We start from the raw sequence: 16,533 nt of genomic DNA, 5'->3' as shown, positions 1-16,533 counted from the left end.
GTACAATACAGTATCTATAACTAACTACTATACTGGACGTGAAGCACAGAGTACAGACTCGGAGTATGCATACTCTTATACACCGGTACCCCTGAGTCGAGCAAGGGAGTTCAGTAGGTACATGTACATGTATCACTGACTTGACAGGACGTGCTTAAGCGCCGGTGGACGGCGGCACACGAGGTACTCCCAGCGTACCAGTGACTGGCCTATTTATATCCTGCGAGTCCATCTGGTCACACAAATCTGACCCGTTAACGCTCTGGGGTTGTGATCAGGCGTCTTTCCAATCTTCCCATCTCATCTGTATGAAGTATTTCTATGAGAACCACTCCGTAGCAAAGCCATGTACACATCGGTACAATGTTATTGGTGTTGTATCGCCCCCACCTATTAATTTTAAAAAATCTAAAATCCTACCCACTGCTGATCTCTCTCGGTTGTAATCAAACTCTTGTCATTTCCACTCTTCTCACTGCTTTCCAAAGAGTAGACGCTGGCACTGCCCCCCGCCAAGTATATCTCTACCACATCTGAAGGTTGTCAAAGTCCTGTCAGGGTTTCAGTTAAATGCTGCAGCGCTAGGTAGGACGATCAATTCGGTCCACTTGCCACCTGGTCCATTTTCTGTCCCGAACCCGGCTTTCATATTGGATAACGTTGGAAATCTGGATTTTTGCATCCTTCCAGATGGCTGATCACCAACCCCCCCGCAATGATCTTGCGATCGTCGCTCTGATGTGTGCCATGACGTTGGTCACCCGCTGCTCGGATCACCTGAGTCAATATATCATATCAGATGGCACACCTCATGTGCGACCGTGAATCTGAAAAATACAGATTCAGGACCTTGTTCTCCAAGTACTAGTATTGCTGGAGCTAAACTTGGAGCTGACTCCATTCATCATTCCTAGGGCGTTGCGAACCACGGGTGGGGACCTATTTTTGGATTGAAGTGTTCGTTTTCGCCTTTCGGCGCCATTGCGTGGCGCCCAGCAAACCCGGGTACCTCTTTTCTCTTTGATTCGCTCTCAACTCTGTGAAATCTCTGCGATGCCAAACCTGGGCACAGAGTATATATGTATCTTGCAATTTTCGTGTCGCAGGAGCCGCCAGGATCTGTGAGCGGTCCTGCTACGGAGTATCGGTCTGCGAATCGCTCTGCATCTGCAATTGGGTGCGCGGGTGGATCGCATCTCTTGGTCGGGCCGTAGTTGACAAAAGGATGGTCTGCCTTGTTTAGACCGTCATAATCTGATTGTCGCAGTGACCGCGACGTGCTCACTATTCAGGCCGACCGCTGGTCTCTTCTTGCCGACCGGCGTATTCAGGTTTGCCCCTATTCAACCAATAGCCAATCTTGGCATGAGAGACATGTCGCAACTATTTTGCCATGGCTTTTACGCTATGGTGGATTCTTAGAGCTACTACCCGCCCGAGATTGAGGCCAAGGCCATAGTTTCTAGGCAGAATTTTAGGAACTGCGCTACAGCAACCCCCCCCCCCCCGGCTCATGAGCTAGAGGAGCTATTTAGTCAGTTCTATGTAACTGGTATGATCACTAGCAGTGCAACATACGGTCACTGCATACAGGTATTGCATGGTAATTTTAAAATAGTATTTCGTTACTCCACAATTGGACATTGACATGTTGAACAGCGTACGGTGTGAATAGTCGCCATGACATCCACCTACATTAGGTAGCCCTTATTGTTCAATGGATAAGAATTTCTGTGTCAATAGTATGATCATTCATGCCTTATATACAAGGCACCACCATGGCAGACACCGCTCTATCAGCACGTGATGTGGAGATTCTGCCTATTTTCACCGAAGAAAAAAAAAAGTATCAGCGATTTCCGGCAGCGATAGGACCCTTGGAGATCAAAACATCACCGAATCGTCCTGATCTTGCCGATTCCTCTCATCTTTCTCGTCTGTCTAGTACTTGCAACAGTGCATACAAACGGCAAGATGCCCGGCCCCGTGGACACTGCCAAGTCCATCACGAACAAGCGCAAGAGAAAGCACAGCGCAAAGCCAGCAACCGAGGATGCGGACATCCCCAAGCCCGTCGAGGCCAAATCGAGCCCCAAGGTGACCCCCAAGAAGGTCAAGACCTCCTCCAAGTCGGCCGTGGACAAGTCAAGCAAGAAGCGCAAAGTCACCCCGCCGCCTAGTGACGACGAGGAGAGTGCCGACGAGGCTGAGGAGCAGGAGGATGATAATGAGGGAAGCGAGGATGGAGAGAAGGACTCCGATGCCGCTGATCTTCCTACCGTGGATGACGTTCGCCTGCCTCAGACCGAAGGCGAATTGCAGAAGTTCGCTGAGCTGAACCTCTCGGACAAGACCATGAAGGGTATTCAGGATATGGGCTTCGAGAAGATGACCGAGATCCAGCAGCGCACCATCCCCCCTCTTCTGGCTGGCCGTGATGTTCTCGGAGCGGCCAAGACAGGCAGTGGCAAAACTCTATCATTCTTGATCCCCGCGATCGAGATGCTCCACGCTTTGCGCTTCAAGCCACGCAACGGTGAGCTTTACTGCGTGATTCCCCGACCATTCAGAGACTATCTTGCTAATAAATGACTAGGTACCGGTGTTCTCGTTGTCTCCCCCACTCGTGAATTGGCCCTGCAGATCTTCGGTGTCGCTAGAGAACTCATGACACACCACTCGCAAACCTATGGTATCGTCATTGGAGGAGCTAACCGTCGTGCCGAGGCGGAGAAGCTGATGAAGGGTGTCAACCTGCTCATTGCCACCCCCGGTCGTCTGCTTGATCACCTCCAGAACACACAGGGCTTCATCTTCAAGAACCTGAAGACCCTGATCATTGACGAGGCTGACCGTATTCTCGAAGTGGGTTTCGAAGATGAGATGCGTCAGATCATCAAGATTCTTCCCACCGAGGAGCGACAGACTATGCTTTTCTCCGCCACCCAGACCACAAAGGTTGAGGACCTGGCCCGTATATCCTTGCGCGCCGGCCCCCTGTACATTAATGTCGACCACCGCAAGGAGCACAGTACAGTCTCTGGTCTTGAACAAGGCTACGTGGTTTGCGAGGCGGACAAGAGATTTCTGCTTCTCTTCTCTTTCCTAAAGCGCAACCTGAAGAAGAAGATCATTGTTTTCTTCTCCAGCTGCAACTGCGTCAAATACCACGCCGAGCTTCTCAACTACATCGATCTTCCCGTTCTGGAGCTGCACGGCAAGCAAAAACAGCAGAAGCGAACCAACACTTTCTTCGAGTTCTGCAATGCCAGCCAGGGAACTTTGATCTGTACTGATGTTGCTGCCCGTGGTCTAGATGTTCGTATTCCATTCCAAATCTGTTCATTTGAGCTCCTTTTACTAACCCATCTCTCAGATTCCTGCTGTGGACTGGATTATTCAATTCGACCCCCCTGATGATCCCCGTGATTACATCCACCGTGTCGGACGTACTGCCCGTGGCGCCAACGGCAAGGGTCGCAGTCTGATGTTCCTGCAACCGTCAGAAGTCGGTTTTCTCAAGGAACTCAAGGAAGCTAGGGTTCCGGTAACAGAGTTTGAGTTTCCCAGCTCCAAGATTGTCAACGTCCAGTCTCAACTGGAGAAGCTTATTGGACAAAACTACTACTTGAACAAGGTAAGCCATCGTCTCCATTCCACTCCTTTCTCTCCTCATTGTCTTGACCGTTTTGTCCTAACTCGATTTGAATCTACAGAGTGCCAAGGAGGGTTATCGCTCATACCTCCAAGCGTACGCGTCTCATTCCCTGCGTACTATCTTTGACGTGCACAAGCTGGACCTGGTCAAGGTGGCCAAGGGCTTTGGATTCAACGCGCCGCCCCGTATCGACATCTCGCTGGGATCCAGCCTGAGCCGTGACAAGAAGCAGGAGCAGCAAGGGCGCCGGACCTACGGCAGCCAGCCGCGGAACAACAAGGGGCTGAAGTTCCAGCGGAAGCACGATGAGGAATAAGGAGTGTATGATGAATGTGGAATGTGGAAACAAAAGTAAACTGGTCGCCTGCATCTTCATTCTGGGTCCTTGGAGTTCATTAGTGTAGATATCTATTTGAATTTATTTTCCGAACACTATTATTATTTGCCTGTTGTTTACTACTAATGATCGTTCTGCTGCTTGATGGGTGTAAGTAAGCAGTGATTTACTCGTAGAGCGGTTATCTATTGGTGGCGTCTAATTTCGCAAGTGTGGAATGCCATACTAGGAGTCTTTTGAAACCGGGGTCGGCCATGCGGCCTTCCCACGTGGAAAGCTTGTCATGCTGCGAAGAAAACGCCGCCGGTATTTGATGTCGTGCTTTGTTTCAATGTTCGATGCAATCTGAAATTGATTGCCTTTTAGCCGGGATTTTACATATGAGGTTTGAGTGATTGGGGCCATTCATATCACAGATGCAGCAGAGTGCAGAGTCATACCTACTGTAGCCTGTAGGTACCTTTCCCGGTTTTCTGTATTTGTAGGCAGCCCCGATAGGAATCATAGTGACTTGCAGCCGCCCCTTGCGATCGAGGCTACTCGTATGTATGTGGAGTAGGGAGTTTAGCTAAATACACATCATAACAGATCGGATGGCGAAGATATCTTCTCATCGAGGCTACCCTACGGACACCCTAACTGCTTACTTGTCAGATCCAAAGTATACTCGTAGACAAATGGGGAGGCTGGCTCGCCCCAGGATGCCATGGGCAAGTCGGATGTGATGAGTTGGATGCGTTGGCAGTGCGTGGGGCCAATCACGGGGACTCCATCCACCCAGGGTCTGGTCACTCTTGTGTCGTCTGGGCGACCACCGTCGAACCGGTTTGACGCCTCGGCCGATTTTGGGTCCCACGGAAGCAGTGGCCCGTGTGTTGTGCAACCAGAGGACCAATGGCAACTATGCAGATGAGAAGAGGAAAGGATGCGAGGGTGATGGGGGGAGGGGGAGTGTAAGGCGTAACGGTGTAAGGCGGTGTCCGGAGGTAGAGTACAGTCTAAGTATACAGACACTACTCCGTACAGTAAGTCAAGTAAGTCAAGTAAGTCAAGTACAGTATGGAGTAGATGAGTAGATTGAGGAGGGTAAATAAGAGTATGGCAGAATAGTTCGAACCCACGGAACCCAAGGAACCCATCCGAGATCCGCAGCCCAATCCATGGCTCCGTTTGTTGATGGTAACCTATAGGTACGGAGTACGGAGTACTCTAGGGTAAACTCTAGGGTAAACTCTAGGTCACTCATTAGGTACTCTTTGTATGCAACCCCCGCTGATCCGTGACAGGTTGGCTACTTCCAGCCATCTTCTTTTTTCCCCCATGAGGCTGGGCACACTCTTTTTCTCCAGGACCTTGACATTTGACATTTACATTTACATTTTATTTTATCTCATTTACTCCATACCAACGCACTAAATTCTTTCGGCTTCCTACTCCTCTTCTCTCCCTCTCCCTCTCTTCTCCAATCGCCCCATCTCATCCCATCTCATCCCATTCCATGTGAGAGAGGCGATCGGCGCAGCTGAGCTCATTCAAACCTCCCCGAGAAGAGAGCAACCCCATTCTGTTGCTTTTCCTCCTTTCCTCTCTCGTCCACTCTTGCTTCTTCTCTCCCCACCGTTCTAAGGTGTCTGCGCTGGTACGCTTCTTCCCATCGATTCTCCTTCGAGATCCTCCTCCTCCTCCTCCTCCTCCTCCCTTGCCTCTGCCCAACCCGCTCCTCTCCGATCTCCCTTACTCCCCTCCTCCCTCGCCCTCTCGGTCCTCCGGGACTCCTCCTCCTCCCCCCCACTATTCACTGTCGTGTCAACAAGCACGGAGTATCCATCACCAGAGTGACCAACCACCCCCTCTTCTTTTTCTCTGCAGTCCCATCGTGATCATCCATTCTCCCACTTGGAGCATGCGATTGTCGGACTAAAGAAAAGAGGAAGCCCGTCTCCACCATGGGGGTCGAAACCCGCAGACCAATTCTTCCCGCTCCCACAGAATCCCTCGTCGATACCAACCCAGGCGACAGCACGACGGGCACAGATCTGGCAACTGACATTTCTCGCCGCACAGACAAAACGTCGTACTCGATCCCGGACGACGGTAGCCCCATTACTGTCTCCACCCGGCGCCATCGGGACCGGGACGACAAACTGTCTCGCTCAAATCGGGACTCTCAGACCTCCCTCCTGATCGAATATTTCGAGGGTGGGAAAGGCCCCGGCGGTGTCGTTTCAAGACCCAGTGTACGCGTACGAGTGACCCCCCTCAGGCGCGAGAAAGCGTAAGCAAAAGGACCGAATCCAGATCACCGAATCGGGCTCCAGTCGCCAGCCCTCTTACACCCGTCGCATCTCCTTGACCTCGCCATCCTCCAAAAGCAAACATCACGCCGATTCGGGCTTGGATGATCAAAGCGTCAGCTCGATCAATTCCGTCGAAGACGAGGCTGAACATTCCTCTCGACATCCACCCGTCGAAATCCAGTTTATGAATCGCGACCGAGGCAGCGAGCTTTCCACCGCCTCGCGTGGTTTCATGATGCCTTCTTCTGATATCTCGTCCATGCCCGCCGACAGCATGCTCGACACTTCATCCGCTGGTCCGCGCAGGAAGCGCAGTCAAAGCATCGAGCGTGGTGCAAGTCGGGATAAGGATCTGCTGAAAACGCCATCCCGGCAACGGAGTCGCAGCCTCAGCAAGGAACGCATCGCCCATCGAGTTGCCGAGAAACTCAGCGGCTCCCCGCAGGAAGTTTCCAGTGGTAGGCACAAGAGCAGGAGTAAGCATCGAAGTGCAGGGAAGGACTACTTGGAGGCTGAGCCCAAGTCATCCCGGCGCAAACGACATGGATCCGGGGATGAGGATCTTAATATTACCAGCCCCGAGTCCAGTCTTCTCAGCTCGGCTGTTTCTTCCAACCGCAGGTCCGGTGACCAACACTCTAATGTTTCAAAATCCTCCATCAATAATCCCAAACTACTCGAGACCGTCGAAGATGCAATTCGGCGCTTAATCCTACCCGAGCTCAAGGAGCTCAAGAAGGATCAGAAAGTCATGACCAACAAATCCAAATTCGACCGCGACATGACGACATCCTATTCCTCCGCTAGCTCTAGAGATGAATTAGGTCGACGTTTGTCGAAACATTCCAGCGCTCCTGATGTGATGAAGCCTCAGCCCCGCGTTGTTTTGAACAAAAATAGCAAGGATGAAGGCATTGTTCTGGCTGGCGACCCTCTACAACAAAGCAGGGAACGCAAGTCGAGCAAGGGCAGTGAAACTTCTGATGCAGCATGGGTCAAATGGGGTCGACCGGATCTTACTGAGCATGATAAAATCCGCAGGCAAAAGAGCAAAGGCCTTCGTGATGCGCATGCCGCCGGTCGAGTCGGTTCCGCTCTGACTGCTGCCTCTCTCAAAAAGCATGACTCTCAGTCTAGTCTTGGCCAGTCAGAATCAGGGGAACGTAGAGGTAGTGGCTCACGCAAGAGTGTGGACAACTACAACGAAACAGAGCTTGTTTTCCAGAAGCACAATGTGGCCCCCATGCCAATGCGCAGCGAAATTGATTCAGAATTGACGAGGACTTCATTGCTCTCGGAACGCACTGAGAGTCCCACCCCCCGCAAAGGAATGTCACAGGCCGAAATTTCTCGTGGCTCACCAAGGCAAGTTGTCTCACCGACATCGCGAACGCCGACTCGAATCCCACAAGAGTCACAGAATGAGCTCGGTATGCGCCATGGAAACCAATCACATCATAACCTGTCCATGCACAGTGCTTCGGATCGTGACTTGTATCAAAAGAGCCAGTCTCCCGGCACCGATGGTGGTGACTGGGCCATTGCTGCTGCTGCTGCCGCCAACTTGCTCGACGCTGCTCATCCAGGACAACAACCGTCGCCAGACAGGCATTATGAGGCAGGCCGAGCACTGAGCCCTATTCAGAGCGTTGCCAGTGACCTTACCGAGACTCGTGATGCGCATTATCCAAACAAGCACACTGCCGACCTCCAGCGGGATGTGGAACCTCGCCTTTCGATTGATTCTTTGTCTTCCGCCCCGAGCACAAACCTCGCCCGATCTACTCGGCAGGATGGAAACAGCCCCAGCAGTCAAATCCGGGCTTTCGATGGTGAGGAGGGCACTGATCTCGGATACGAGCAATCACGCCGTGCATCCGGAGAGGACAACTACTATGGTCCCGATGAGGAGTCAAGGCTTTCATTCGAGAATGATGACAGCGAACTTGATTTCATGGATCGAGTGAAGGAAGGTCATAATGTGGCCACCGGCATTGCTGCCAACCCGCAATTCATTCACCCAGCGGGCGTTGAGTCAAACGTTGCTACTCTGATTGACGGGTCCATTCTCGAGTCTCAAACCTCTGGAAACCGCTCACAGACCGAATTCGCTGAGCGTGCGGCAAGCCGAAGCCCCGAAAAACGTGGAAGCCCTCTCAAGCAACGCCAGGACGCCTCCAGCCCTGATGAGACATCCTTCCCTCGGCGGATTGGTGCTACCTCGCCACCACAAAGCGTTACCCAGTCTATCGACGACTTCGATGAAGCAGGCGCAGCGGCGGGAATGGCTGCAGGAATGGCTGCGGCTGCGGCTTCTAGGGGCATGGACAGCCCGGGTGCGGATGAGGACCGCAGTCAAGAGTCCGAATCCGAGATCAACACCAACCCTTCCATCATCCAAGGCCCTGCTCAAAGTGCTCAAGATCACTGGGGCTACGCATCGAGGTCCCCAGCCGAGCAGCCTAACTACTATGATCATGGCGCAAAAGATCTCGACCAGAACCAGCCCCGTAATCTTGATGCGGAATACTATGAGACTGCCAGAAACATCTTTGGTGGCGATGACTTTGTCGTTGACCAACAAGCTGGTCAGCTGTTTGGTACTCCCCCGGGGGCCAAGGATGAAGGCTACGTGTCGGCTGCCAACCCCATGTCTCCAAGTATCGGTACTCCCAAGAAAGGGGATCGAGGTCTTGAGGGCGCCTTTGAGAGTCCGACTGAGGAAGACCCATTCAGCTCTGGCCACCAGCGACACTTCAGTGGTTACTCTCACGGTGTGGGCTCTCCGCTCTACGACAGCGCCACTGGCCGAGGCATCGAAAGAATCCAGTCCAAGGACATTGTTGCTCTCATGGATCATCTCACTGTTCGTGATGCCCAACGAAATGCCAGGGATACCGAGATTCTCGTGACTCTTGTTCGAAGCGCCGCTGAGATGCGCACCTCATTCGAGCAGATGAAGAAATTCATCGCCGACCAAGATGATATGATTATGGACACTAGCGACCAGCAGCACGAGCGAACGCACAAAGCCCTCGGTGGCCCACGTCCACTGCCTCCCAGCGCTTCTCGTTCTCGTCAATTAAACAACGCGGAAAACGAGGATCTGCAAGCCAAGCGGGCCAACATCTTCAAGCGTGCGTTGAAGGGTCTGAGCGGGAAATCAGGAAACGACTTAAACAAGATCGAAGGAATGCTCGAGCAGCTTCTTGAGGAGGTCGAGGCCTTGCGCACTGGTCAAGATGTTGTGACTCCCCGGAGAGCAAGCATCGACCCGAATGGCTATGATAATGGCCCGAACAATGTTGCCATGGGCAGTCGTTCTCCCTACATGGGCAGCCCTCGACAAGGCAATGGGGATCCCCGTGTTAGCACTGTCCCCGAAGAGGATGAAGAGGACGAGGATCTTGAGATTGATGAGAACGATGCCTACATGACTGCTCATTTGCCTATCAAGCAGCCTGCTCGTCATGAGAGAGCTGGCTCTCTGCCTCTCAACACCCCGCCTCGAAAGCCAGTGGCAACAAACGGAGCCCGAAGCACAGAGACAACCCCCAAGGCTTCGGAGAAGGCTCGCAAGCATAAGTCAAGCAGCTCATCAATCTTCCCCAAAATCTCACGCTGGTCCAGGTCCACTGCCACATCAATGGGAGACAATATTCGCAACAGCATCCAGCCTGGTCGCAAGGAACGTCCATACTCAGAGGTCTCCCGCTCTGGCTCTGATCTTGCCACAGACGCCTATAAAACCGGTAATTACTATGACCCCGAGGGTGATGACCGTATCAGGTCTACCTATACTCTAGGCGAAGACGATCAGCAAGAGAACCGTCCTCCATCTCCCTTGGTGCCCTCGCAGGTCTCCGAGGCACCCAAGTACCGCGCCCATCGCGGCAGTCTCGATCTACAGCACCCTCAGCCCCGACAGGGCCCAACTGGCCGCTACCAAAACCAGCTCGAAACTCAGGCACAGACGTATGCTACACCCGAATCCCCATCCTCAGACCACTGGGGATCGAATCCCAGTCTGCCAGCCGTCAACCCTAACCAACAACGCTTCAGTGGCGGTAGTCGTCTGTCCCCTATCTCGGACGCAGGATACTCAGAAACGAGCTCCCGCAATCCTGGCCCCCCCTCGACCCCCAAAGGTCAAGGACGATGGCCCCTTGATCCCCGAGCGACCTCCCAAGGTCTCGGAAGAAGAAGAAGAAGAGCAACAGCAACAGCAGTACAGTGATCGCGTTGTCTCAAGGGTATGTCAAAGCTTTCGTCTCAACTCCAAACACTGCAATAGCAATTGTTCTAACTTTACTCGCAGGGCTCTGCCATGCGCTCCCCTCCCACCCGCAAACCAACTGGTCCCCGTCCTCTCACCTCTGGCGGCAACTATAGCCCCAGCAATATCAAGCGTACTCAATACCGAGGCAGTCCGATGCAGATCGATTATGATGACAACTATTAAGACCAGCATTGTGATACCCCGGGAATGTATTTCTGTCTAGCGAGTTTTGTTCTCTTTTTTTTCCCCATCACGCATTCCCTTGCCCTTCTCCCTTCTTCAATTCCTATTATTTGTATGTGATGAGCTGGCGCATTGCGCCTATAACGACAGAAACGATTGTTTGTTTGAGTTAGCATGTTCATCATTTTTCCCCTATTCCTCTATTCTCTTATTCCATCTTCATTCATGAGCAACGTGCATTGCGAAAAAAAAATTCCCGTTCTTCTCGGCGTGAGTTTTAATAGGGGGAATTGAGAGTGAGAGCTGGAAAAGTTATGTATGTGGTTCTATTTACATGGGTTTTCCTCTCCAGTTCTCGTATTTTCTTTTCACTTACTACTTTTTCTTCTTCCCCACTTTCGTTCAAGTTGCCTGTTTCTCAACCGTTTTGCTGCGTGTTGAACGATGGCCCTGGGTTTGGGGTAGCTGGACTTATTGTAGATAGTACTAGCATGGGTGGTATTGGTCTATATTGATGTAATCTTAAGTGCTTCTACCATGACTTGTTATGGGATCCCCTTTCAAAATGTTCTCCAATCCTTCGATCGTCTGTAGAACGTGCCGGGTACACTGGCGATTGAGAGTATGGTATGGATTATTTCCAAGGTTTCTACCAATCTGTCATAGCTCGCATACTACTAGTAAAAAAAAACTTGAAGAATGCCTCGTAAGTCACTACTTCACTTATCTTGAAATACGTATGCCATTGAACAACTTTAACTTGTAGAGCATCGATCAGCAAGTCAGCGATAAGAGTCATGAATAAGTTAATTATACAATTTAACTCTAAACCCCCCCTAAAGTGGGATATCCAAACCTCGGACGTTCATTCACAGAACAGTAAAACACAGCAAAGAAAAAGAGGAAGAAAAAGATAGAAGGAATGAATGCAAGGACCAAAGCCTCCAACACCGGAATTCAATGCCCAAAAACCGCAGATATACCAAATCCGAACCATGCGCTCACACATGAGTCCAAAAAGGGTCCCGATATCTAATAATCCGAGAAAGGCCGTACAGAAGTTGTCCCCCTCTCCCGAAACGCGTATTCAGCCGTGGCCAAATTGCTGTATTCCATACCATCGCTGACGGGGAATTTTCCAGGATAGCTCTCGGTAGAATGGGACTTGGTGGCATGACCGGCATCCAACGATAGAGAGCTCGTATTATCCGTATAGCGAGAGGAGGAGGCGGACTGGGGACCAATTTCAGGTTCGAGTTGACCGGGGCCGTCAAATGAGTCGGTAGGAGACGTATCCATTGCCATTGGTGGATTTGGCATGTCCATGACAGGCCCGGGGGCAGTGGGTTGGGATATATCCAAACTTAAAGCTTGATCGGCGGGTTGCGAAATCTCCACGATATGTACTGTAAGCTGTTCTTCTTCGTGCTCTTCTTGCTTTGTGACGGCCGTGGTTTTGTGGGCGCCAGTCACGGGCTCGGATTGCGTTGCCTGGCTGGTGGCTTGATGTTGTCGGTGCGCTTCAAGGGTGGTGGATAGCTTGGGTCGAGTGGATGTAGTGACCTTCCGCGCGGTCCCATAGGTTGAATTACCTGAGTCGCCTATCTTGTTGAACCGTTCTGTGTGTGTGGAACGCATTGTCTCGGTTTGAACTTCCTTTTGTTGCGGTGACGGGTGCGAAATCCGGGGCTCGGGGTAGCACTGCGGCATCTGAGGTGGGACTACATGCACTAAGGCACCTTGAACAACAGGTGGAGAGGTTTCAATCATGGGATTCGATCGATTGAGGCTCAATGGGTGGCAGCGACTTGTGGCATCACTGATGAAGTTTGTCGGTGCGGGCGAGCGATAATTTGAGGTTGGAACGATCTCTAGGATGATGTTGATGGCAAATGTCTCGGCGCTTTCGATGGTCTGTCTGAAGGGTGGGAAATCTAAGTTTGAGCTCCAGAAGGGACGGGCGATGAAGGAGATGGCGTAGACGATTTGCAGGTATGAGAGGGCGAAGGTGAGAGATATGGTGCTCCATAGCGAGATGGGCAGATTGGCATGCGTATGGGAGACATATCGACCGATGAGCGGCATTTTGACTGCAGATTGGAGGAAGTCGGAATGAAGTGATCTGATGAGATGAGATGAAGAGGATGTAGGATTCCATGATTGATAGAAGATGACCCATCTTGTTTGGGAAGAGATGAGAAGAGGAAGGAGCAACTGAGATGAACTCACTGATACTTACATACCATACATACTATGCAGTATGCAGTATTCTATTCCAGTATACATGTATACATACTCCGTAAGGTATACTCCGTATACTCTGTATACTCCCACTCCGTACGGGAATCCGCTGCCCCACTTATGGGAAAGGAACATTGGAACTTCAATAGGAACCCGCCCTCCTCCACCTCCACCTCCGCAACCTCATCCCAATCGCGCCTCTATGACCGTTCGTGCCGCCTTACGAAGTGCTCAATCATCCATCATGTCGGCAACCAAAGTAGAATGCCAGCATCTCCGGCCCCGTCGATTCGCGCCCCTCGACACATCCCGCAAATCGGATGCGCCGCCGCTGAAAGGCATTGTGTTTGATGTTGATGGAACTTTATGGTAGGTTCATTCTATTCCTCAATCACGACCCGAACCTTGCATGGTTGGGTTAGGGTAATTTTGATCTGAATTGCCCTACTTCCCTGCACGTCATCATATCGAGTGCCCTCGTCGACAAGCAACCGAGTTCCCGGCACAGACGGAGACCTACCGGGAAACTCCAGTTCACCTATGGCACGCTCGACAGCGTCAGAGGAGTGCTGACAATTGGTGCTGATGATTGAAATAGCCTCCCACAACATCACATGTTCAGTGAAATGAGGTGAGTTGGATATTCCGATGACATCGTAATCATCCTCGGCATCAACCCGGACAAAACCGTCAATGGCGACTATATGATCTCTAATGTATGTAATATAGGGAAGCTCTGGGAATCGATGCCTCCACTGACATCCTCCATCACATCCGCGATATCGAAACCCCCGCTGAGCGCGCCGAAGCCGTAGCAAAAGTCCAGGACGTCGAACGGCTCGCAATGCTCAACCAGCAACCACAGCCCGGCCTCGCGCGCTTGATGGATTATCTCCAATCACGCGGACTCCGACGAGCTCTTTGCACCCGGAATTTTGAGTCCGTATTCCTTCCACAATGTATCACTAGTGGCATGCATTGCAATCCCCACAGTACTGATATAGATATCAACCCATAGAGCCCCGGTGAGGTATCTCATCCAGAATCACCTACCGAGCCATGTCTTCCTCCCCATCATCACTCGGGACACCCCTGATGTAATCCCCAAGCCTGATCCCGCGGGTATCCTGCATATCGCTGGGGAATGGGGACTGCCCAACCGCGCAGAGAGCCTGATTATGGTACGTCACAAAATTCTCATATTAACCATGCTCGTGCATTGTCCAGGGAGTTCCATTGATTTAACCGCTGCTAATCGTTTCTAGGTCGGTGATAGCATCGACGACATGACGGCGGGTCATACGGCCGGCGCAGCAACCGTCTTGCTAGTAAATGAGCGCAATGGCCATTTGCGTGAACATGCTCATACCGACATTTGTATCAGTCGCTTGGATGAACTGGTGGATATTCTTGAGCAAGGTTTCGTGGGTACTCGCGAGAATCATGAACATAAAGAGTAGACTTGTACATATAGTAGTAGCACTTATTTCTTTTCAAGCTATTCCTGCTCTTTGGCGACAGCCCTCCTGGGCTCTAATGAGCGAGCTCAGCATACTAGGTCAATAAGAATCCAGCTCATTATCGATGCATGCATACTTCTCCTCGTCTGAGAGAGGATCAAACCAGACCAGAAGATAAACTCCAATGGGCAATGTACAGATATATGGTATTCGTAAGGATGCTCATAATGCACGACCAGCGTGGTCGATCTAACGTCCTCGGCCTCGCTTGCCGCCGCCCCCGCCGCCGCGTCCGCCATTGGAAGCCCCACGGCCTCGATATCCTCCCCTGCCTCGTGGAGGCGGTGGGGGTCCGCGACGTGGTAGCGGAGAGAGCGTTCGCTTTGAAGGGGGTTTGCCTCGTGGCTGATCGGAACCTAATCCACCGCCGAAACGAATCGCCCCGCGAGCCCTTCCACGAGATGGAGGCGGCGGCCTTTTACCACCACGGGGCAAATCGTCGCTGCTATCTGAAGTGAAAGATTTGTTACCACCTCCTCCACCACCACCTCGGGGACCTCTATTCCGCGGTCCTCTGGGCGGGCGATTAGGCGGCGGGCCGGCGTTCTTTTGAGGTATGGCACCAGCGCTGAGGTTGGTAATTGCTGTTGGGTCGATTCCCTTAAGAGAGAATGCGCATGATGAGTAAGAAGGGTATGGAACTGAAGGGCAGTCACCGATGAGATGCTGGCTGCTGGCACAGCGGGCGCACGACATAGCGACCTTGATGGACGAGTCCGCGACCTCCCGCATAGGGAATGCGCATCGTTGATCACACTGGGTCTCAAGGTGAGGTAGACTGCAGAAGTCGCAAGGAACTTCGGACGCGGAGCCCTTTAGGGCAGATGAGCATTGCTCTTCTTGGTGGCCTCTCTCTCGGCATCGTATGCATCGTCGCCATGAGGGACAGAGGTTACTGGAATGTTTATTCCACACTCCACAGTGCTCGCACTAGATTTGGTTAGTATATAGATATCCAATAAATAATGGGGCGAAGGGTTAAGAATCGCTACCTCTTTCGTCGGGCACACTTCAGCCATATGACCTTGGCGAAAGCACTCGATACAACCAATCGGCAGTTGGAGATCAAGAGTGTGGATATCGCGATCCCAGTAGAGGAACATGGCCTGCTTTTCGAGATCCGTTTTGTCCAAGTCTACCAACGTGACCGGGGCAGTTGGGTACTTGCGACTGAAGTGCTGGAAGGCTTCTTCTTTCGATTCCGCTGCTGTAGGTATAACATCCAAGAGGGAGTCTGCACCCTTTCCTCCAGAGGCACCATTTATATGACCGTTTGTTAGGCCTTGACTCAAGTCCAAAGACTCCGGGTCATATTCATCCGCCGCTTGCTCATGTTTTGTCCCGATGTTCAGCAGGATAGAGTCATCGGCCTCGGAATCCAAGGATTGCGAATCATCAGAGTCGCTGACAGAGTTTATCTCGCCTTCTTCAGATGTACTGTCCTCATTTGACTGGCCATCATCCTTCTTTGCTGTGATGCTTCCTGCGGATGAAGCAGAACTACTGCGACTGCGCCAGTATGTCCCATTGACTGCCTTGAATTGCGCAGAAGTTGCGTCTGGCTCAGGCTGGGCCTTGCGTTTCCCCAATGTTGTACGCACGGCATTTTTCCTGCCTTGGTTCCAGCTGACGGCGGGGGCCGTACTGCCTGCGTGAGGGTTTTCGGTCGCGGGTGCGGGTGCGGGTGCGGGTTTGCTAGAAGCCTCCGAGTGATCAGAATCGCCTTCACTTTCAGAGTCCGAGCTGGAGCCGGAGCCAGAGCTTGAAGTCTCATCAGGATCAACTTCGAGAGGCTTTTCGCTGAACGAGGCTCCACGCGGGACAAAATCTTCGAGGGCGCGAAATGCGGCGGGTTCGTTCCGCCGTTGTCTCTTCGTGGGACGGGATTTGCTATCGTGTGAAGATCGGGAGGCGGCGTTTTTTCGGCCTCGCTGGGCGCCAACAGAGGCCGTCCGTGAATCGGCCTCGTCCCCTATGTCAGACATGGTGAAGGTTGTGAAGAGTTGAAGATGAAGCGA

General features: G+C 52.0%; 6 protein-coding genes across 6 annotated transcripts; 3 read left to right on the top strand and 3 right to left on the bottom strand.

The window, feature by feature from the left end:
• Nucleotides 1–1,974: 1,974 nt before the first annotated feature.
• has1 (ATP-dependent RNA helicase HAS1) lies at nucleotides 1,975–3,974 on the top strand (the record flags this gene model as incomplete). Its single annotated transcript, XM_057269020.1, has 4 exons — nucleotides 1,975–2,536; nucleotides 2,597–3,318; nucleotides 3,377–3,637; nucleotides 3,717–3,974. 4 exons carry the CDS (start codon nucleotides 1,975–1,977, stop codon nucleotides 3,972–3,974), a joined length of 1,803 nt encoding a protein of 600 aa, XP_057119697.1.
• Nucleotides 3,975–5,617: 1,643 nt separating this feature from the next.
• N7481_009800 (uncharacterized protein) lies at nucleotides 5,618–5,883 on the bottom strand (the record flags this gene model as incomplete). The annotated part of the gene is made up of 2 exons (XM_057269019.1): nucleotides 5,618–5,786; nucleotides 5,840–5,883. 2 exons carry the CDS (start codon nucleotides 5,881–5,883, stop codon nucleotides 5,618–5,620), a joined length of 213 nt encoding a protein of 70 aa, XP_057119696.1.
• Nucleotides 5,884–5,941: 58 nt separating this feature from the next.
• Nucleotides 5,942–10,754, top strand: N7481_009799 (uncharacterized protein; the record flags this gene model as incomplete). The annotated part of the gene is made up of 4 exons (XM_057269018.1): nucleotides 5,942–6,238; nucleotides 6,294–10,317; nucleotides 10,355–10,545; nucleotides 10,611–10,754. The coding sequence occupies 4 exons, from the start codon at nucleotides 5,942–5,944 to the stop codon at nucleotides 10,752–10,754; spliced, it is 4,656 nt and encodes a 1,551-aa protein (XP_057119695.1).
• Nucleotides 10,755–11,786: 1,032 nt separating this feature from the next.
• N7481_009798 (uncharacterized protein) lies at nucleotides 11,787–12,839 on the bottom strand (the record flags this gene model as incomplete). The annotated part of the gene is made up of 1 exon (XM_057269017.1): nucleotides 11,787–12,839. One exon carries the CDS (start codon nucleotides 12,837–12,839, stop codon nucleotides 11,787–11,789), a length of 1,053 nt encoding a protein of 350 aa, XP_057119694.1.
• Nucleotides 12,840–13,197: 358 nt separating this feature from the next.
• On the top strand, nucleotides 13,198–14,455 carry N7481_009797 (putative haloacid dehalogenase-like hydrolase; the record flags this gene model as incomplete). Its single annotated transcript, XM_057269016.1, has 5 exons — nucleotides 13,198–13,364; nucleotides 13,594–13,626; nucleotides 13,725–13,938; nucleotides 14,000–14,176; nucleotides 14,261–14,455. 5 exons carry the CDS (start codon nucleotides 13,198–13,200, stop codon nucleotides 14,453–14,455), a joined length of 786 nt encoding a protein of 261 aa, XP_057119693.1.
• Nucleotides 14,456–14,704: 249 nt separating this feature from the next.
• N7481_009796 (zinc knuckle domain protein) lies at nucleotides 14,705–16,500 on the bottom strand (the record flags this gene model as incomplete). Its single annotated transcript, XM_057269015.1, has 2 exons — nucleotides 14,705–15,445; nucleotides 15,508–16,500. 2 exons carry the CDS (start codon nucleotides 16,498–16,500, stop codon nucleotides 14,705–14,707), a joined length of 1,734 nt encoding a protein of 577 aa, XP_057119692.1.
• Nucleotides 16,501–16,533: the final 33 nt, after the last annotated feature.

The sequence above is a fragment of the Penicillium waksmanii genome, assembly GCF_028829765.1.
Source record: "Penicillium waksmanii strain IBT 27052 chromosome Unknown utg000008l:1.0-5622682.0:1.0-5626561.0, whole genome shotgun sequence".
NCBI lineage: Eukaryota > Fungi > Ascomycota > Eurotiomycetes > Eurotiales > Aspergillaceae > Penicillium > Penicillium waksmanii.
The sequence above is the reverse complement of the archived record's forward strand: the minus strand, read 5'-3'. Positions and strand labels throughout refer to the sequence as shown.